The sequence below is a fragment of the Opisthocomus hoazin genome, chromosome 3 (genome assembly GCF_030867145.1).
Source record: "Opisthocomus hoazin isolate bOpiHoa1 chromosome 3, bOpiHoa1.hap1, whole genome shotgun sequence".
NCBI classification, from domain to species: Eukaryota; Metazoa; Chordata; class Aves; order Opisthocomiformes; family Opisthocomidae; genus Opisthocomus; species Opisthocomus hoazin.
The window spans coordinates 32,333,453-32,354,834 of NC_134416.1; the positions used below are offsets into that span (position 1 = coordinate 32,333,453).

At 42.1% G+C, this 21,382-nt stretch overlaps 1 protein-coding gene across 3 annotated transcripts; it reads right to left on the bottom strand.

Annotated features, from left to right (window-relative positions):
* Positions 1-1,398: 1,398 nt before the first annotated feature.
* On the bottom strand, positions 1,399-21,191 carry LOC104339445 (carbonic anhydrase 13). Of its 3 annotated transcripts, none has more exons than XM_075415918.1 (7): positions 21,037-21,186; positions 15,114-15,311; positions 11,535-11,653; positions 8,106-8,201; positions 6,914-6,976; positions 5,900-6,055; positions 1,399-3,594 (listed from the first exon to the last, which is right to left on the bottom strand). In XM_075415918.1, exons 1-7 carry the CDS (start codon positions 21,065-21,067, stop codon positions 3,481-3,483), a joined length of 777 nt encoding a protein of 258 aa, XP_075272033.1. In that variant the 5' UTR covers positions 21,068-21,186; the 3' UTR covers positions 1,399-3,480. The 3 variants fall into 3 exon arrangements, with proteins under 3 accessions (XP_075272033.1, XP_075272035.1, XP_075272034.1); XM_075415919.1 differs by lacking the exon at positions 1,399-3,594 and adding an exon at positions 3,601-5,811 and having other exon boundaries at positions 21,037-21,191; XM_075415920.1 differs by lacking the exon at positions 15,114-15,311 and having other exon boundaries at positions 21,037-21,189.
* Between the last annotated feature and the right edge of the window lie 191 nt (positions 21,192-21,382).

The following is a 21,382-nucleotide window of genomic DNA, read 5'->3' on the forward strand; positions in this document are numbered from 1 at the left end:
GTTCAGGCAGAAGTTAGATGTAGTCTATCTAGCAGCAGATTGATAAAGGAGATTGTCACAATGCTTTTTTTATACTGGTCAATAGATAAAAAAAAATGTATTACATATTTCTTTCTAGTATGTTACTTTATTCATATGCCATAGTCCACTTTTTTTCAGTGAAGGTATTTCAAATTTGATTATTTGGAAGATTTGGGTTTTTTTCCTGGAATTGATTTCTTGAATTCTTTTAGGTCCCAGTTCATGTCTGGAAGACCAGCAAAGTCCTCCTTGCTGAAGCAACAGAGACAAATCTCCGCAGGGGCAGAGAAGCACAGGTATGTAGCAAGTGGATGTATGGCAGCAAACAGACGTCTGCCCGATCTTCAGCCCACTGTACTCCAGAAGCAAAGACGGCTACCTCCCAGGTTTTTTCTTTGACATAAAGAAAATTTCCAGGCTGATGTTAACCTCTGTCTTTGCAACATGAAAGACATTGTGAGCATGACTGGTGAAGGCTATAAACACAGCAGAGTGCACTGCTTCCCTTCTGTGCCAAAACCAGCAGGGCTGACCCCAAGGCTCTACTGCAGTTTACTAAATTCTGAGAATTAGTTTACGGGTGACCAACCATGAAGCCATATACAATTACTGACAGCTAGTATTTTCAGCAAATATCCTACATGTTGTTTGATCACTGAGCATTTCATTCTTCTTAGTATAAAGGCTCCAAGTGTGTCAGAGGGTAAACAGCTGATCAAAGAGACCTGCAGCTGGAGGGGGTGATGACGTATTTTAGCCTTGTTTGCTCTAGGGTCATCTTAGTACAGCACGGAGTCCACACCTGAGATTTCATTCCCTGGAAGCACGTTGTGTAGCCCGGTTGAGATTCAGCACAGCTGGGGCACAGAGTAAGTTAGCAGCTGAGGGTGCAACCAAGTGCTCTGTGCCGAGACTGGATCCATGCTCTCACCTTACAGCTGCAGCAGATAGATAATCTGGGAAGGTGATCCCAAGGGGCTTCGGGCAACTGAGCACTTCTAGTCTTTTTCAGATGCCTCCACTAGCTTTCAGCCCAGATGCTAGGTCAATCTAACGTGAACACAGCATCTCTACGTTAGGAAAATTACTGCAAATTACATCCTCTTCTAAAGGTGACTTGCATAACTATAAAAATAGTCAATAGTTCAAACAAGTGCTATCAGAAACTTTATGTACAACTGATTGCATGTCTTACCACTGCGAAAGACATTTTACTTGGAACATAAAAAAGATAGCAAATACTACGCTGCCCAAGGATAGACTTCAAATGAGGGGTGACAATTTTTTCCAAAACTAGAGCTGCAGGTGCAAATTATAAAACTGCAGGCTTCTCTGTAAAACTTTAATCTCTTAAATATAAAATACAAGACACATTCATAAAATCCATTTTTTATTTTGATAAAATCCGTATAAATATCAAAGCACTGGATCAACTCCACTGTTTTCAATATGTAAAAAACATGTAAAACTTTTGTTTCTGATATGAAGCACCTTATGACTTTCCCTTCTGAGGCAAACAAACTTTATAACCTTCGTGCGATTTGTAAACATTTTGTTCATGTTCTGCAGCTACTCACATGACAGGGAAACATATCAGATCCAACACTAAGTCTAAAAAGGGGTGTTCAAACACGCAACACACTCCCGCTCTCTCCATGCACATTTTCCAGATGTCCTCATTCAGAAAGAACCGACCTGAGGTCTTTTCAGCTGCATTCTTCTCCCTATGCCAGAGAGCAAAAAGTGCCTGCAGGTCTTTCCCCTGTGGTTTTACCTGCTGCCTCTGCCAAACGCCTGTTATTTCTCTCATGGTCTATCTGTGTTCTTTCCTTCAGAAAACATTCAGAAGGCATTGAGAAGCCTTGCAGCAATAGTAGCTATACTCTGGGGAGAAGAAAACAAAAAAATGCACCCATCTTAAACTAAGCTAAAATATCTATGTCTCTATGTCTAATTTATTCAGTTATAAGAAGGTATATAAAGTCAATCCTGATTGTGATTTCCCTTATGTTTGTCCATCTGACATCAAAAGACCTGTTGAGGTAAAAGGCACTGTCTAAAACCTATAAAAACCCAAATTCATGGAGAGCATTCATGGAAGATGAGTTGGTCAGAAGTGCTACAGAGATTGGTGGTAGTTGCTGCCCACGAAACCTCTAGCTGCCTCTTTCAGGTACCACTGGTTTTCACAGTCTGAGGGTAAATCTAATCCTACGCTAAACTACATCCTATGGCAAGTTCATTAAAAATAAAAAAGATAAATCTGAAGTAAACCAAATAATTATTTTCAGATAACAAAAGCTCCTGAGAGAAACACAGGCTCAAGTCAATTCATAAATTGACATACATTTCAACACATTGCTATTGAGGGCTGACCTTTTATTAGATATTGACTTGATACTGATTTCTTTGGCTTGCTCTAATTGCTGTCTTTGGTCTTGGAATAGAAGTGCAACCACCCAAGTTCAGCTATGACAGCAGAATATCAGCCAGCACTTAGGAGACATTACACACCTGAGTAGTGCTGTGCTCCACTGCAAGATGTGAGGGATACAGCACATGTCTCGCTGCAGCGTGCCACATGCCCAGTATGAAACAGTCTGGAGCAACTGCTACGCCTGCCTCCCGACTTTAAGTGGTAGGAGTCCGATGCTACATGCACATAGTGTTACAGCTGCAGATGTGCACCAAATGCAACGGACTGGATTTAGACATGAACAGTTACCTCTATGCCCTTCCACCTTGCAGTTTTAAGGTTTCAGGACAATTTTATCACTGTACGTGTTGGAATTCAGGAATACCTAATCCACCTGACACGATCCTGCAATACACAAAATAATTAACATTTGCTTTTTTTTAAAAAAAATCAATCAGTACATTATTACTGCTGTGAAGTAGTCAGAATAACAGGATCATATAAATATCTGTTTTACTTAAATGCTGTTAGACATTATTGCTTTTTATAGGAAGGTGAGCATGCTATTGCACAAGTCGGCAATGAAATCAGCTTTGAAATATTTTTTTCTTGAGAATTACAGTGTGAAGTGTTATATAGAAGCTAAATGTTATGTTAGAGACCAGAAGAATAATCCCAGAACATCCTTTACTGACGCTAATATCAGGGATCCTGTTCAGTAATTTGGTGGCAAATTTTGGACAACTCCTTCACCACACCTGACCCTCACGATTAGCACTGCCCTCTGTGCATGCAGTGCCAACACCAATGCCTCAACGCTCCCAAACCAACACACCCAAACACAGTCAGACCTGTCAACACCAATGAACCTGCAACAACTCAGGACATACTCGTCTGTAAGAAATGTCTGCGTGGTAACCAGTAATAAAACAACACCTATTTGTTAAAACAGCTCACAAAAAAAAAAAAATCACAAAGTATATTAACTACTACAATTAATTCAGCCTTTGGTTTCAGAGGGAGACTACTGTGGCTTTACTCCTTTAATTCCTTCTGACTTCTCGTCCCTTTAAAGGCTGCGGAGGCCGGTAGTTTTTCAGCAAGCAGCAGGCAACCTCGTCCTCAGCAGTGCTCAGGAGGCTGCGGAATTTGGCTAGCTGCAATCAAAAGAGACAGAAGGTTCAGCAGAAAACCCTCGCACTCATATTAAAAAGCTCGTAGTTAATATTAAAACTACTTGTCACCTTTTTTCAGCCAGAAAGAATGGAACTGTATTTTTCTCTGGCATGTGGGAAGTGGCATTTTCACGATTTCTGTTCTTGCAAATGAAAAAAAAATGACTACCAAGAAAATCTCCCAAAATATGTGTCAGAACAAAAATGTACATAAAGATTATTTGTTTCCTATACTCACACTTTGTCTTCTATAACCTGTTTTAAAGCAGGGTTTTTAATAATTTTTTCAGTTTCATTTTATAATTTGGAGATTCTGGAATGTTTCTTGCACTTCTTATGTGCACCTGTGTACATCTTCTTGTTCAAAGATTATACTCACAGTTAACCTGGGATAGTAGGTGTGGTGCTATAGAAAGCTTCTGTAATTAGCACTTTTCATATATCAAACGTGTACTCAATCCAGGAGAGATTCCAAATTTTTCCCTTGTGAAGACACTGAACAACCAGTTACTCATACCTCAGCACAAGCTTCCCTGCTTCAGCTGACCTAAGCAGAAACCCAGATCAGAGATCCATGTCTAAAGCTTGGGAAATCTGAGTCTGATTTCTGACCTGAAGATTAGTACTTTGTCTAATTTTTAATATTTCCAATATTTAATACTTTTATATACCATCTTAATTCACTTCTAGGTTACTAAAGGTAGGACAGCACAAAAATCATTCCATTACAATAGAGCATTTAGTTTTATGGTAAATTGCATGTTAATTGCATTAAGAGCAAAAAAAGTCAATACTATCTTACTTCATCCCATTCTAAAGCTAACATTTGTAACTCAGTCTCCCTGTGAGTTTCTAAAAATCTTCCAATTTATTTTTAATTTCTTTCAACATGAAAAGTGCATCATAAAGTAGGTAGCAAACTGTAAAGCCCCAAAAGAAATACAAACTTGAGGAATAAAATTAAATGGCAAAACAGTATCAGGCATGGTGATGACTGATCAGTCACAGTAGTGGACATTACTGGAAACAAATAGTTTTAGCTACATGCATGGTTATATTTATAAGAATATAGCACATTTATACTTTAATACATAAGATATAGCTACAGTTTGAAAAATGACTCGTCAAGAATCACTGCATTTGACACTGTTTCCGACACCATGTCCTCTGAACCTGTAACACATGGATGTTTGCATACAGTATTTCATGGTTTAGAATGTATTAACTGTAGATTAGTCCAATTATGAACCTCTTAACCTGAGCAATGGCTTGTCTTTGGGAAGTTGGTATCTTAACACAAATTTTCAATCCTACATCTGTAATGCATTGCAGCGAGTCTTACAAAGCCAGACTGAGGGCAGTGGGGAAGACATACACATGAGAAAAACGCAAAAATACATAACTTCAGATCAGTTACAAACAGAATTTGAGGTCTCCTGACTAACAAGCATCCTGTTCCATGAACTGTCTTAACATTTTGCACAAAGACCGAAGTCATCATTTCTGCTGAGTCTGTAGCCTAGGGTACTGAATTTTCTGAGGTATTTGTAATATTGACCATGAATGAGACAAACGCAACAATCTCAAGGGTTACTGTGTGCGCAGAATTTTGATAACATATAGCAGGTGACGTACTTATCAACATCCAGTATTAGAAGCTATGATCTGACATACTTCAGTGTCTCCCGTGGGAAAAACTCTTTATACCTAAGATGATCAGCCCACTGGGCGTCACTGTTGCAACATTAAGATATACCATGAAGCTTAATTTAACGAGAAATGTTAAGTATGCTCTTTTACCTAGTTATCACACTTTTCCTAAGATAGCCTGACATAAAAACCAACTTATTACAACTGTATTTCCTTTTCATTACTCCAGTAAATTCACCAAGTTCTACACATCTGGAATGCAAGAAGACATTTACTATCGATCTGCCAAGTAAAAATGACAGAGAAGAGGTTTAAGCAGGATAAGCAAATAATTTAATCGATTCCAGAATTTCCAAGTGTCACTGGAACCTTTTTTCTGTAAGTTCCTTGTGGCTTCTTTTTGATTGTTAATTTTCAGAGCACACAGATTCTTTTTTAAAAATGGATAACAAGTAGCTCTTACGCAAAGAAAGGCAACAAGAAGTCAGGATAAATTTGACAGGCGCGTTTTGTCCTTTGAAAATTTGATAAGGTATGCAATGCCAAAGTCTGCAAAAAAATATATTTTTGGGTGGCATTTACAATTTCAAGTCTTACAAAAGCAACATTTCTATAGCAATGAAAAATCAAAAAATACCTGTTCAGAACAAACATTTATGGGCTCTCTCAGAACAATCCAGATGACACTCTCAAGCAGAGGTGGAACAGTGAGAGACCCAAAGTAAGTCCAGTAGTCCAGGGACTTGGGAAGCAGACAGCTAGGATCGAAGTTTGTGAATAGTGCTCTTTTACCCTGGAAAGAAAAAAAAGCTCATGGTGGTTCTAGATTGAATATATTTAGAATATGATTTCTTACAAAAAGTTAAAAAGAAGAAAAAAACAGGGCAAGAGGCCAAGACAAATCATGCCAAAGGAGGTAGGGCTTATTCCACTATAAGGTGGGCTGGCAATGCCCTGGATGACCACAGCAGGTGAGCCAGCACCCTTCTGATGAGGTCTTCTGCCAGCAAGGACACCACCAAAGGCATCGTGTTAGCACAGGCTCCCCATAGTTACAAATGGCTGTGGGACGGAGGTTGGACGGAGAGGTGAGAAGATGTCAGACTTTCAATGTGGAATTGATGGTGCTGTCAGAATAACCCAAGAGATCCCTTGTCCTGCTACCAGCACCCCCCCTACCCCTCTAGCTCACTCCTCCCCGGCCCACTTCTTCCTGCTCTGGCTACCAGGCCAGAGATGCCAGTATGAAACGTGATGCTGTGAGTCTGGCTGATTTCTCTGAAGCAGTAGCTTGTTTCTCACCCTGTACCTCAGCAAAACCTTCCCCTCACCTTTTTCACAGCTTTCCATAAAGTATGTTCTTCTGTTAGTATTCTCATAGCACCAGATTTGTCAGAGACTAGGTCCTGTGAGGAATTAGCCTTTTCCTCTAATCTCTTATTGTACAAAAATTATTCTCTGTCGGCTTAGTTTTCAACTTTACCTAACAGGAATGCTTCTAAACTGTCCCAAATCAGAGTTAAATATGGATGGCTATGAAACTAGGGACTAAGGAACATGAAGGTGAAGGAACCAGCAGCCAGGTTACCAGGAAAACAAGACAACAAAAGCAACCACCAGTATTAGTATTCTTCTAGAAGGATTTGTTCACCTTGATTCTAATGGTGTCCAAGCGGTCAGTAATCTTCTTCAGCTGCGGGTTGCATTCACCGATCTATTAACACCAAAGAAAAAAGAAATACTTGAAGTCCAGAGAAAAATAGCAAAAATAAATAATCAAAAAGCAAATGTATAATGAAACTGTTTTATATAACATTACTTAAGTGACTGTAAGATCTGATGGATTTTGTGACTACGAGCCTGTGACTAGCTGGTTCTTAGAAATAATACTGATGGATAAGAAGATCCACTCTCTTGCTGACAGTATTTATTCTGGCTACTTTTAGTAATTATTTCAGCTGCAAAAGACCCACAAACTTTACACTGCAGGGGAATAAAAGTAATTTCTTTTTCTCGCTTTATATGCAGGATATGAAAAGTTGCAGGCTTGCACCTGAAATTTAAGTTGCTTAAAACAGTGAAAATATTGTTCTTATGTATCCCAAGTAGAATTTGCGTGCTAAGAAATCCAGTGAAGCTTTCCTTAAATCATTAAAATGTAAACTGGAAAGACAGAATTACTGAAGTAGTTCTTTGCAATGGCTGCGCAGAATGGCTCACTGGCTGCACCAGCACTACCTGTGCTCAGGAAGCTGTGGCAGCCAGGCAGAAACCACAGATCTGACCAAAGCCCTACCCTTTGTCATGGTTTGTGTGAATTCTCCATCGGCGTCTTTGTTACAGTAGTCAGTGAAGCTGTTGCAAGAGTTTAATTTCATCTTGGAACAGGTACAGAAGGCAAAGATGTACATAATAATCATAAGGAAAACCTCCAGTTTCTGGTTTTGGTGGGTTTTTATTATTATTATTTTTCAGAAGAGAGTACCAGCTCAGAAACAAACCGTTAAAGAAGCATTCGAACCAAATCAGATCACCCTCTTAAAGAAACCTCTTAGTCAAGTACAAGTTATTGGGATCCATATAGGGCCATGTGAATTAAGTTCCACATCTTCTGTTGTACAGGAGTGCAGACTAGGCAAACTGAAGAGCCTCACTGTCTTGAAAATCTATTAATCTGACATTTTTAATCTTCAAGGGAAAGCAAACAGTATGAAGGAAACAGTATAATTTAATGCCCATATAAAATAAGTATATCTTTAACAATAATTATACCAATCATCACCATTATCCCTTTGGGCTCACAACGCAGATTTATTAGGAGGGCTGAGGTGTTTTTTACTTACTTTCAGAAATACAGCCATGACTGCTAATCCATCTGACTGACAAGCTGCCTCAACAAAACTGGAATACTTTTCTGAGTTCCAGTGGACCACATGAAGCTGAAAAGCAAGTGACACAGACAGCATCAACTCCCGCTGAACTCAAATAATCACAAATTAATACTGCAGCTTTACTGCTTTTGATACTCTACTTCACTCTCTTGTATTCAGAGCCATTCAGTTTTCTAAATGCAAGTATTTCATGAAATTGGTAAACATGTAGCTCACACAAATGGCCAAAGCATTTCCAATGGCTGGGATTATTCAAAATTTAGCAGCAACCAGCACACCACAGTGCCTGCCAAACTGCTGTTGGGTCCCCAGATTTTGAACAGAGAAGCTAAGACAAGATATCCTGTGGTTATATAACTAAAGCTTTTCAGTCTGTTTTTAGTATAGCTGATTTTAAAAAGTGATTGAAAATCATGAGGATGTCATTAGTAGTTTGCTCCTCTTTTTGCTTAATCAAGCTTTAGTAACGTTAATCAGCCACATAAATAGCTAGAAAACAGGCAGAGGAACACACATTAAACTTGCACTGATCCCTTTTCCCTTGTTTAGTTTAAACTGAACATCAGAATTTCATTTTTGATATTTTCCAAATGTCATTTTCTATGATTGCCAGTAGTGAAGCACTGACAAGCAGCTTGATCGACTCAGGTTTGAGCGTTTGCATTTCCAACACGCATTATTCTGGAACTGTACTATGGAAGTTGCTTAAGCAGCTTAAAGACACCCCCCAGCCAGGCGGGGAAAGGCAAAGCCCGTGATGTCTACCCCCATACCACCTCAGCCCCTCCTGCTAAGCCAGTTTTCCTAAATCCTGGCCACACTCCGCAGCAGGAGCTCCTGATTCCCAGGAAGCGCCAGGACGTCCCAGCCTTGAGCAACGGTCCGACTGCCAAGCTGGAAAGAGCACAAACACTCACACAGCGCTGAAGGCTAAGTACTGCACAATCATTAATTACTCTCTCAGGTCCTCAGTGGATTAGCAACTCTGACTACCCATAGTTCTTAGCTAAGGAAAGAGAGGGTCACAAACAGGGCATAGGATTGGCTTTTCTAAAATTGGTGACCATCTTTTCAGACTTTGAACTTTACTCTTTAGGAGTGCTGAAAAGCGGTTCCACTGAATGACTTCAACTGGGATGAACCCCTGAAAAAAAAAGCTTGCTTTTGGAATACAGTACTTTGAGACGTCTAAAGTAAGAGCAATTTAGGAAAGCTGGAACTTGCTTTAAATGCTTGCTACAGGAAGCAACACAGTTGTGTGGCTGAAACAGGGATCTAGGAGTGTGAAGATTTTGACTCCAAATCTCAATCCTTGCCTAACCTCTACGAGTTTTGATTTTCCATATCTGTAAAACAGAGCCATAACTTGGTTTTACAGGGTATAATTAATGCTTGTTAAGCATTTGGACTCTAAAGTGCTGAAACATTACTTCCAGCAAGTAAGGAACCCCACTGAAATCAGTAACAATACATGTACGCTCACAGTGAAACATATGCTCACTCACAGCTTCACAGTTCCTTGAAGGAAAGTTGCTAAAAATACTATAAATGAAACCGGGAAGAGAACACAGTCCACTAAACCATTCTCAGATGCATTAGCTTCCTGGAGCTCACAGCGCCTGCACCACTCACTGTTACAAGTTCACAAAAGCTACATTGAACAACTTTTAAACAATTACATTTTTACATACACAAAAAGGAAACAGATACTCTCAGTCAGAATTGACTTTTATTGTGGATTTTAAAAAAGCAAAAAGCAACAAAGAACAAAAAGCAAAATTCCCCCAACTAAATAAAGCCCACTCCCACTCCCTCGTAGCTTTGCCAAAAACCCCCAAACCAACCCCCCTAAAAATCAAAACCCCCAGACAAGCAGAGCTGTGAAACACTTTTGGGTACAGCCCCATTCTCAATGGCTTGTGACTTCTCTTTAAGGAATATATCCCGTCTTACCACCGCTCTGTCACTGCAGCTTGTGAAGAGACCTTGATCAGACCATACGTTGTCACAAAGCATGGAGCCATGGATCCCTTCTGCTTCCCGGTAGGCTTAGGGGGCTGAACCTTGCAGTCGTCTTTACCTGTACACTAATTCTTTCTTCGACTCAGCTGATGATTTTTCTTGAATCTTACACATCTTCCTTATGAAGGTGAGCACTGAAACCATCTTCACGTCTCCTTCTGAGGTATTATTTTCTTTTGTGTGAACAATGCTCAGAAGCCTTGATCTTAATTCTGGATTTCTTATCCCAAAGCCAAAGTGACATCTAGAGAGCTTCTTGTGGAGGGTTACCCAACCAACAGGTAACGGAAAGGTTTTTAGACTGGCTAGAAATTCAGAGATATTTTCTCCTTCCATTTGGTTTCTTAGATGGGAAACATATATATATTTTCTCAGCTAGAAATTTGGTTTTGGTACTTAATCGTTTTAAAGCACCTCTATTAATTCTTTACATTCCATCTCACCTGGTTCCTGTGGAAAACATAAGCCTTTAAACACTGCGAATGTCACTTTTCCCCATTAGTGTTAGAAAACTGATTTTTTTTTTCTGACCACTGCCTCTTACAGCATTTCCAGTAAAATCTGATCACACCACTCTGCATACATTTCATTTTTTTTTTCTTCTTTAGTATTATGCCTTTTATTTTTCCATTAACATATATTTTTATACTTTTTACTTCTTTTTAACCCCAGAAAACTCTTCACTATCTGAACTATGTGCTGTTAAAGATCCCAGTCTCATCACAATACTCCATGTTACTTCCATTTGCAAAGAGGAGTCGGATACAGAATACATTTTACAGCAGACTACTCAAACGCACCACAGGAGACAGAGCAGGAGCGAACTCTCCGTGCCAGAGCAGAGAGTGCCCTTCTCCCTCTGGCATGCTGCCTCTGCTGAAAGGCAGTAAGTACCTCCACAGACAGCAAGCACCCCACAGATTTTAAGGCGCGGTTCTCAAAGTCATAACCGTCACACTGCTAAAGGCACCACAAAAAGCGACGCTTCTAAGTCTGACATAAACTTTACGCTGCACAGGCCCCAAATCAAATAAATCTGTGGTTTGTAACTGAAGCTGACTTTGAAAATATTCTCCAAGGAAGAGGCAGTGAAAGACAAAGTTTAAAAAAATTCTTGAACATTAAATCTTGCTCTTATCAAGCTCTTGTCTTCTGTACTCCTTTTTTAATCCTCTCCAAAGCTTTCAAATAGGTTCTCCTTTGAGAAAGGACCAAAGATGCAACACTTCAGGAAGACCGCTCATCTTTCGACAAAATGGGGGGAGAATGAAAAGCGGGAAGAGGAGGGGCAACATTATTCTTACAGTGGAAAACTACTCACAGGCTTAGAGGTCCAGATGAGCCCATGTAAAGCCTTACCTCTGCCGCGTACTTCATCCCATCCACCGCGTGCTCGGAGCCGGCTTCGTCGTTGGACCCCCAGTGGAAATGAATCTGGCGCAGTCTGTAGGTCCCGCTGAGCGGCCCCCCGGTCAGCACTGGAAACCCAAGCAGAAGAGAAGGCTTCACTGCAGGAATGGGAGCCGCTGTCACCCACATCCTCCAACTTCACACCAGACTGTGGTCTTTGGACCGTCCCCTACGGCTTCTCAAAAGCTGTCTCAGACGGCTTCCAATTTCTTTCAAGTGCTACAGAAACCCTCGTTTGTCCAGGATATGACTTTCCAAATCGCATTTATGTGTAGATTAGTGGGTTGTGGTCCACTGAAGGGCATGTTGTTATCACCAGGTTTGTCTTGCCATGGGCTAGATATTTCTCAGAAGATGGAAAAATGTTTCTGTTTTGCAGGTGGCTTCCTCTCTTGGACGTACTTAAAAGAATCATGGAGAAATTCAGCTTAAAATACAGGTTTTATGAAAAAAGGGGAGGATCACAAAAACATAAAGTGAACAGAATTTCTCCTCTTTGAAATTTGGGGGAAAGTAGGTGGAGCTTAAAAAAAATTTCAAGGCTCCTTCCTTCATTTGCAACTAGATCCAGTTACATCAGATTGAAGTCAGAGAAAAAAGATTATATATCAACATAAATAAAATGAAGCCAACACTACATACGCATTGTACAACTGCAATATCGCTGACACTTCATCAGCCATTTATTTCAACTTAACCCACATATGAATGGGCTTTTCATTGTTTTGCTTTTGCAAGTGTTCATCTTCTGCTAATCAGAGTCAGAACCAAACCGCCTCTGCACAGAGACTTGAATGTGAATCACGTTCAGAAAGACTCCTTATTCACTGCAAAATAAACCACCCAACTCTCCTGGCTCCTTATTTCCTCTGAGGGTTTAGGAATTAGTCTGGGCTGGTTTACTGGCTCACCATAAAGTTTTTAATGGGAAAGGATGGGAGCTTTAACCTGATGGTTTTTAAATTAAGAGCACTGAGGAGGACAACAGTCATTTTTTCTCACTTCTAGATTTAGCCCAACACCTAAACTTCACTGGGAACAAAATACTACCAAATAAAGGTAAAAGTGAAATCTCTTAAGTTGCCTATCTGCTAACACAAGTAGCCTGGCTAATGAAAAGGAACTGGAACTGTTTATCTGTGGAGAAAAATATTTGTCCTCCTTAAAACTTCAACTCAAAAACATGCTTTCACAGAGCCTACAAACCTAGTGAAGAAAGGGAGTGGGGAATTGGCACTCCTAAAACAAATTCCTTCTTTCAAGGACTGAAAGCTTGGAGCAAAATGATCCTAGAAATGTGTAAAGACTGGTGTTCTAACTGGCTGAGGGAAAATGATTACGTAGAAATGCATCAGCATTCAATGAAGCACTTCTCTGAAAAATGTAGAAAATCGCCTGATGATGTATTTGTGCCATGTCATACAGTGATGGTAAAACCCTTCCATTCCAACAGCAATTAAGGAAGAGGCTAGTCAGAAGCTATTTACAGCATATATCAGTGTCTCAAAGTTTGAAAAGAGCTGGAAGAAGAGGTCTTTGAAACATCAATAGACCAATTTCAGAGCGTGGAGCTAATGTGGTACCAAAGAGGAAAAAACACAACTACACAAACAGTTACAGGCTTGACAGCCCAGCTTCAGTGCTGGCCAAAGTGAAGAAATAGTTCATATGGAAGTCAGTTAATAATGTATTAAAATATGCTAATCTATTTAGTACCAGTTAATTTTTTTTTTTAACAAAACCACCATATGTCAGGAGTGCTTACTTCACAGGGGTGCCCAAGAGGCCAAATTTTGGCCCTAGAAAATTCAGTATTTTTTGATCAATGACCTGAAAGAAAACAAAAAAAAGCCTGATAAAGTTTGTCAGTGACAAATATTAGAGAAAATAGTGAAAAACTCAGTTTATGGATATAGAAGGATTTGAATTCTTTGGCAAGTAAGACATGATAACAGCCAAAATGTAAAGCCATGTATGTAGACTGAAGAATCTAGTCCATACGTACAAGATATGGAGTCTCTTAAAGGAGACTGGGGATTACATTTGTTAATTATCTGATCAACATTTGTCAGTGCTTTGCCATGACATGAACTATATCCTTGGAGATATGGCCTGAGGAAAGCAGTAAAAAGAGGATCACGCTACCACTGTTCTAGTACCAGCGTAAGTCTACAGAAATACTGTGTTCAGGTTCTATCAATTCACCGATGGAATCAGAAAGTGGAAGAGGTTTTTGGTGTATTCATATTCGTATTTATTACTTTAAAAAAAAAAAAAAAAGAAAAGGAATTTTAAAGGCTGAGTTCGTCTAACTCACACCAGAAATAAAGGGTGATTTTGACTTTTTTAATCATGAGGGTAATTAACAATTAGAACAACTTACCAAAGGTTGTGGTAGGTTCATCATCGCTGGAAATTTTGAAATCAAGATTGTATGTTTTTCTAAGAGATGTGCTTTAGTTCACCCATGCCTACTAGGCTTGAAGTAGAGATTAATTCTGGGGAGTCCCATGGCATCTGACACACATGAGATCAGACCAGATCACTGATGGTCAGCTGATGGCTTTCAGGCAACATCCTATGTTGCTTGTATCCACAGGACATTTAAGAATTAAAGAAAGACTGTCCGGGAAAGCAAAGTAAAATGCTGTCTCCACCTAGGTCTCTCCCTGTTGCCACTATAAGCCAGTAGTTCCTCATGACTAAGGGACAGGGTGATCACAAATTAGTCCCCCTTGGGCTTTGACCCTTATGAATGCACCATATGGGCTTGGAGCCGCAGCTAAGCCTCATGCGACCACAAGAGGATTTTATCGCTCGTACTAACTGCACTCCTACAGTTTCAAGGGGAGGTGTGCTAGCTTGCCTACCACCCAAGAGAAGGTTTCAGAGATGAAAGCACTAACATTACAAAGACTACACTAAACCAGAGCACTCCTAAATAAGAATTATTGCTTGCAAAAAGGGAAGCTACCTACTCCTAGAAAAGACTGGGACAGTAACACTCTTCAGAGAAGAAAAGGGATCACTTGGGATATATTTCATTTGTTCTGTATTGGCTCTTTCCTCACTCAAGAAGTCCAAGTACGGATTGTAAAAGGGAAAAATGTATATACAATCAAACCTGCAGCTAAAGTCAGATAAGAGACTTGAGTGATTCGGTTGGAATGAACCTGTAATGAGACACAAAGGATTCATCTGCAGTAAGAGAGAGCAGCATTTGAAAAATTGTACACAACACTGTTCAAACAGGGGGGCGGGTACTATCTAGCTGTTTGGGGTGGATCAAACCATCCCCGTGAAAAGGGAATCCTAGCGCTTTCCGAGAAACGCAACCTCAAACGCGTGTCCAAGTACGTTCCCGCATTGTATCATGCTGAAAGATGGGGAAGAAAGGAATCTCTCATCCAGAGGAGCAAAGCCTTTCTGTTTATGAGGGGCTCCTATGTGGCAGTGAGACACACTCAGGCTGTATGCACTCTGTTTGGGAAACGGTGGAGGAAGACACCAACAAGGAAAGGAACAAACCTGATTTGTTGACAGTGTCATCAAACTCGACACTGGTGGAGTGCCCATTGTTAAGGATTATTTTAGCAGAAGCCGGATCGTAATTGGGATTTAGAGGACGGAGAGAGGGATCATACTTGGTTTCTTCAGTTTTGATGTCAATGGGTGACTGACGGTCTCCATTAGCGACAGGAAAAACCTCCTTCCAGTGGGCAGGCCCTGCAATGCATTGGAGGAGAAGTCTAAATTGATGGCAGCACCCTGCGTCATATGAAAAAAGACTCTCCTTGAATTGTTCATGTTTGCATCTTTTAAATTCAAAAAGGGTGCATCAGAAAAACACAGATCAAAATACTCCGCTACTTTTGCTTCACCGTGTTGCACCAGCAGCTCCCAGGACCCCTTTATCTACCTTGCATGGTGCCTAACTGTTTTCGGCCTTTGAACAAGGCCACATGCAATAGGTAGATATTTAATTGTTCACAGTTAAGACTCAGCAATGGACAAGACATATTCAACAAACACTCACTCAAGCATCCTGTATTCAACAGGCACTGTCCCCCAATAAATATTCAATGTGTCATTTTTGCCTAATATCATGTCTCATTAAGTCTTCCTATTGACTATGCTGAATGAGATGGGAAGATGTCAAAAAAGATAAAAAGGCTGAGTGGTGTGTGGACTCTCCTGGGGCCTGATGGCAGTGCCTGTAACCTAAGTATCACCACACAACCGATCACCTCCTCCCAATGCATCAGCCCTGCACACCAGCTGTCACAACAGAAGAGTCACCCTCTGACCACAAAGTCTACGCGCACACATCCACAAACACACACACGCTAGTGTAGCACTGACAAAATCAGCAAGGAACAGGAACACTGAGGGCAGCAGTGCATGCACGAGATTTGGATTTCTGCCACCTCCTGCTGATAAATGAGAGCAGATCTTCCATGCACAGACTTGCACCACCATTCACCAGAGTTAGCTAGAGATTAAAACACTAAAGAAGTTGTTAATCAACACTAGTGATCTCAAGTTAACTTTCCTCTCTCCATGCAAAGCCAGCAGTCAGCTGAAAAGCATCATCTTTGTAAATCAATCCTATGGATCTGAGAAAAATGTCAAATGTCATTCTAAAATAGTAAGAAAAGCTTCATTGATGAGATGTGTGAGGTGTATGTTCTTATCTACTAAACGTCAGAGAATCCTCATCAAGAGTATATGTGCCATTGTTGAACCATGTTCGAATAATCAACAATGTGGAAAGAGGTCACAGAAGTACAGTAGGAACAGTAAGTTGGTGGGGAGTAAGTTCTATAAGGTAAAGGTGGAAAACAAGGTTTAGGATGGAAAAGAGGGTAAGGTGAGAGGAAAGGCAAAAGGGAAAATTCTGCAGGGCTAAGGATATTTCAGTATTTTAAAGGCCATAGCACCTGTTTTTCCTTCAGGCTTACCATAGTAAGAAGCATAATCAATCAACTAAGAGAGAGTAGATATAAGAAAAACTTAAATATGAGCATCAGAACCTGATCTTGTAAAATCTGTATCACTGGAAATCCTCATAACTCCCTACACTGAAGCTACGTGATCTCAGTCTGAAAATCAACCTGTTGGTTCAGGTCTTTCTGATGGCTTAGCACTTAAATAACACGATGACAGCAAAGGATTAAAATGTATTACCCTGTGATTAATAGCCTAACATCAAAAGTTGTCAGACAGTTTTATCTTTTCAACTTCAACAGAAGCGAGCATAGCTGAGAAGCTCACAGGTGCTGAAACACCCCAAGTGCCCTGGCAGTAAATCAGGGAGGGAAGTGTCCCACAGCCCCATGGGGAAGCTGCCGGCACAGGCACCTGGCAGAGCCCGACTCTCCTCTGAGCAGCAACGAAAAATGGAAGAGGGAAGGAGTAGCTTGCAAAGACCAGCCTAAGACTTACACCTCAGGTAGAACAAAGGCTAGGGCCTTCAGTCTTGGGTTTTTTAAGAAGTCCTTTCATTAATGACTGCATTAACTAAACTCATTAAGGAAACCACTTCTAAGGCAGAAGGTAAAAATCCTACTGGTTTGAAATATAAAGCTGTTTAAACTTCACTCTTCTAACTTCACAAATGGTCATCAAAGCTATTCAGTTTTCATTACATACAGTTTAGTATATGATATAATTTTAATTGTGTTTAGATCCTAGTACCTTGTCGTTAGAGGTGCAATGTACAATTTTATTAACTGAAGAAGCACCACTCCATCATTTATACCCTAACTATGCTTAGAAAAAGCTTATTGCTACTAAATTTTGATACTTAGGATATTCCTAAGCTGAGGAAAGGCAAAATATATTTATGTGCTTAACTACTTGGTCCTATTGCTCCATCTCAGCAATAACTACAGTTACTGTACTGTAAATAATATGAATTATTTGCATTCATAAATAATACCAATGTGCCAACAAGAGGACCCAAGGCTGTGATTCTGGAATTAGTTAATGTTTCAACAACAAACTTCCGTTCTAAAAAGGCATTGCACCCACTTTTCTGTACTTGTTCTTAGCTTGGATGACCAAAAACATCTTTTGCGTTAAGCATCTGTCAGTAACACCAGACTGCCAGAAATCTGACTTTCAAAATATACAGGAATATATCAAGATGTTTCAGCTCATTTTTTACCACTCAGTTATATCAATAGGTATCCCTTACTGGATTATTTACCAGCAATTCAATATAGTTATCATCCTTTTGCCAGTCTAGGAAAACTGTGGCTGAACGCATCGCTACGGACCCCATCCCAAAGTAAACATTGCGTATGACTGCTGGAAAATAACACGCTACTGTTGCAAGAGCATGGACATGATGCTCAGATGCCTGTCATACAATCAGATTTAAGCCAGTGGGATCTCCAGACTTAAAGTTTCTTCTGATTTTGGACCTGAATTATATGCCTCTGTCTCAACTTAATGTACAGTTTAATTTTCTAAATACGTACTTTAAGACATACCCAGGAATGTGTAACTCACCAATTCACCTCCTTTCCTTTTTTAATTTATGAAAGAATTTGATTAAATATACCAACTTTTGAACTTATGAAATTCCCTCCTGTTGATGTGAAAATGTTCTTTGCCTAGAGGAGACTACCTAGTAGCTCTTAACAAGCAAAGTCATTGTGACCAAGATTTCGGACCAAAACCTGAACCACCTGCTCTGCAGACTGCATGACTTCATTTTGGACACAGAGCTACCAAGCACGATACACACTGCTGTCACTTTTGGATTAGACTATTGCACCTTACGGTACCCACCAGCATCGCACACATCCAGTTCATGAACTAGATCTCACAAGGCAGGCAGTTAGGAATTTGTCAGGAAATGCAGCTCGCTACAGCCTCTGACAGCGGTGCTTTATTACCCAGCTGGGGTTAAAGGAAACGAGTTCCATCAAAAGGCGAGACGAACCTCAAACAAGCCCGGCAGAGGCATCCCAAAATACAGTTCAGTTGCAGTGAGCCTCTATGCTTGCATAAGCAGAGTATGTATGCAGAAGTGAACTCTTCTTTGGACAGTTTGCTACTATATACAGAAAGTTTATTAGTTTGCAGCATCACATCCTCATTGATTCCTAAAGAGAATCCACTGCCCAGTTTATCATAGGTTTGCAAGTTGTTTGGTTGCACATTAGGTGACACTACGATTAGCTCCAATAAAAAGAATTGGAAACTCATAACGAGTAAAATTAAGTGGTGTTTTTTAAAGCAGACATTAAAATTACATAATTATTCTCAGAGAGAGAGAAAAAAGGCATTCATATCCCTTTTAGTGTAGAAAACACCTCATTGTTACAGCTGTAACTAGACCAAGATACTTTTCTGCAGTAAAACACAATATATGTACTTTCCGTATATTTTATTAAATAAATAGTAAACTCAAGGCAATTGATTCTTGATTTGTCTTTTAACTATGGCAATTTTTCCGTTAACTGAGGGAAGCGTTTCTGTAAAGGGGCAAGAACATTCCCCTCTTCACAGGAGCCTTGAGCGGCTAAGAAAAGCATGCACAACGCCGCACTGAAGCCGTCTTTCAAGGTCTCAGTATTCCGCCTCCATACACGGGCATCATCAAAACCGTGAGGCAGGAACAGTGGCAAGCGAGCAAAGGCCAAGGTTTGCATAGAAATAAAATAATGCCTCTTTGCATTTCAGAAACATTTGCATCAAAGCAGGGGAGAACATTTAGCTCTGTGTATACCAGTCAGACCATGTCCTTATATATGGATATACCATATACATAGACATGTATGTGTAATACTTGACAGTTTATGCACAGAATGATTTGTGTTGCAGTCAATATCGCTAAGGGGCAAACGAGTTTTCCCCCAGCTTATAAAAACAGTGCTTTTATCACTGCAGGTAACAAATGCAGAACTCGGAGTGAGTGCAGACATCTTTCCAACTCTTCAGGAAGCCACTCTAACACATGACCGCACCAAACTTCATTAATTTCCCTTTGTTGCTGCCTCCTTAGTGGCAAAAGCTAATCTTAGTCTCAGGGAAACTATTCAGGGCCAGGCAGGACAGCGAAGTTTTTAAAAAATCAGAACAATCTCCTGCATTTGCTGTTCAGCAAAACAAGAAACAAGTAAAACCAATAAAATAAATGCATAAAAAGAGAAAAAAGCTGAGAAATAAAGGTGATGCTAGGGAAGAGCAGTGAAGCGTTGGATATTGACGCCTCTCCCCTTCAGTCTCCTGTGAGAGGCGTCGGGAAGGGGATGGACTGATGAGGAACTACTGACCACAGCTGGGGGCTCCAAGAGAGGAGGAGAGAGAGAAAGTCAAACTCCACCTCACATATGCTATCAGCCAGTAAACAGGGTTTTATCGGAGATATGGGGCCTCAAGCAAGGTCCAGCCACCCCCCGCTCCCCCCGACAGATATTCTGGTGCCCTCCCCTTCCTAGAAGCTGAGGATAGCAAAGGGGGAGGGATAGGGTAAGGGAGGGAAAGCGGGCTCCTTATCTGGACTGTGCAGGTGAAGTCCACAGCAGCCTTGGAAAACACATGGAGAAAAAAATTCGAAAAACAAGACCAATTTACGTCTTCAGGGGAGGGGTAGAACAGGCTGCACAACAGGAGATAACACACCTAAGCGTTGCAACATCGCCGCGATCCACCACCACCCAGTTTTTCAGGAAAAGTACATCTATCCAGAAAAAAAGGCTGAACAAAAGGACCGGGAAGGAAAGGCAGTACCCGCGCGAACGGTATTCCGAACTCCACACAATAACGTAAACGCAGCACACTCCTACGGGCGTCAGCGTGCGCAACCGTACAGCTCTCTCTTCGCTATCACGACGCTCTGTTTCTCTGTGTGTTGTGACAGACGGCGTAAGTTACTCCATTGGCTTTACCAGAGCCGAGCCCCCAGTGTCCAACCGCGCTGCCGCCCGCCCGCCCCGCGGCCGGCCCGCAGGCGGGAGCAGCGCCCGCACGCCCGACAGCGCGGACCGGGGGGGCCTCCCCGCCCGCCGGCTGCTGACCGCGGCTTGGGACTGCGCAGACAGACGAGGCTGAAGGGAAACAACTGAAATCCCAACGCGTCTCCCCGCGCAGGCGCCCGCTGCCAGCACCCCGCGTTCCCCGCCGCGCACCCGCAGCCGGAGCCCGGCGCCGACCGGCCGGCAGACCGCGGGTCGGTACAGGCGGTCGCTCCGCCGGGCGAGCGCACGGGGGCCCGTCGGGGGAGGCGGCAGACCGCTCGTCCCCCTCGGAGCCGAGCCCGGCCCGGCCCCGGCACGCAGCGAGCCCCTCTCCGGGCAGCCGCCTTCCACCCTCCCGAGGTGACGCCCGCCCGCTCTCACGCCGCAAAGCCCCGGCAGCGCTTCGGCTCGGCCCGCTTTCCCCCGGGCTCGGGGAGGTGCCGGAGGTGCCCTCGGGACTCCCCCCGCCGCCGCCCTACCGTTGTGCTCGTCGTATCCCCAGTGCAGCATGGCTCTGCTCTCCTCGCGGGACGGGACGGGCTGAGGAGGCGGCCGCGCCGTCACCGCCGCCCGCTTTGAAGGCGACGGGCGGCGACGCCCCGATGCTCAGTCGCCGATAAGGAGCCCGCAGCGCTCCGCGGTCCAGCCCCAGCCCACCCGCTCCCGTGTCCGTCCGTCGTCCCCCCCCCCCCTCCAACCCGCCGCCGCTCAGCGCCCGGCGCGGCCTGGCACGGGACCGCTCCGCGGAGGGAAGCCGAGCTGTGTCCGCCCCGACGGGAGCAGCCGCCGCCCGGCACCGCCGCGACCCCTGGCCGCTTCGCTCCG

What these genes read in the sequence shown, in the direction of transcription:
- LOC104339445 (XM_075415918.1), bottom strand. Translation starts at nt 21,067, where the DNA reads ATGCTGCACTGGGGATACGACGAGCACAACG. An exon ending in GGATGAAGTACGCGGCAGAG is followed by an intron (nt 8,202 to 11,534) that starts GTAAGGCTTTAC and finishes CTTGCTTTTCAG; the next exon opens with CTTCATGTGGTCCACTGGAA. An exon ending in TAAATGTTTGTTCTGAACAG is followed by an intron (nt 3,595 to 5,899) that starts GTATTTTTTGAT and finishes TTTTGATTGCAG; the next exon opens with CTAGCCAAATTCCGCAGCCT.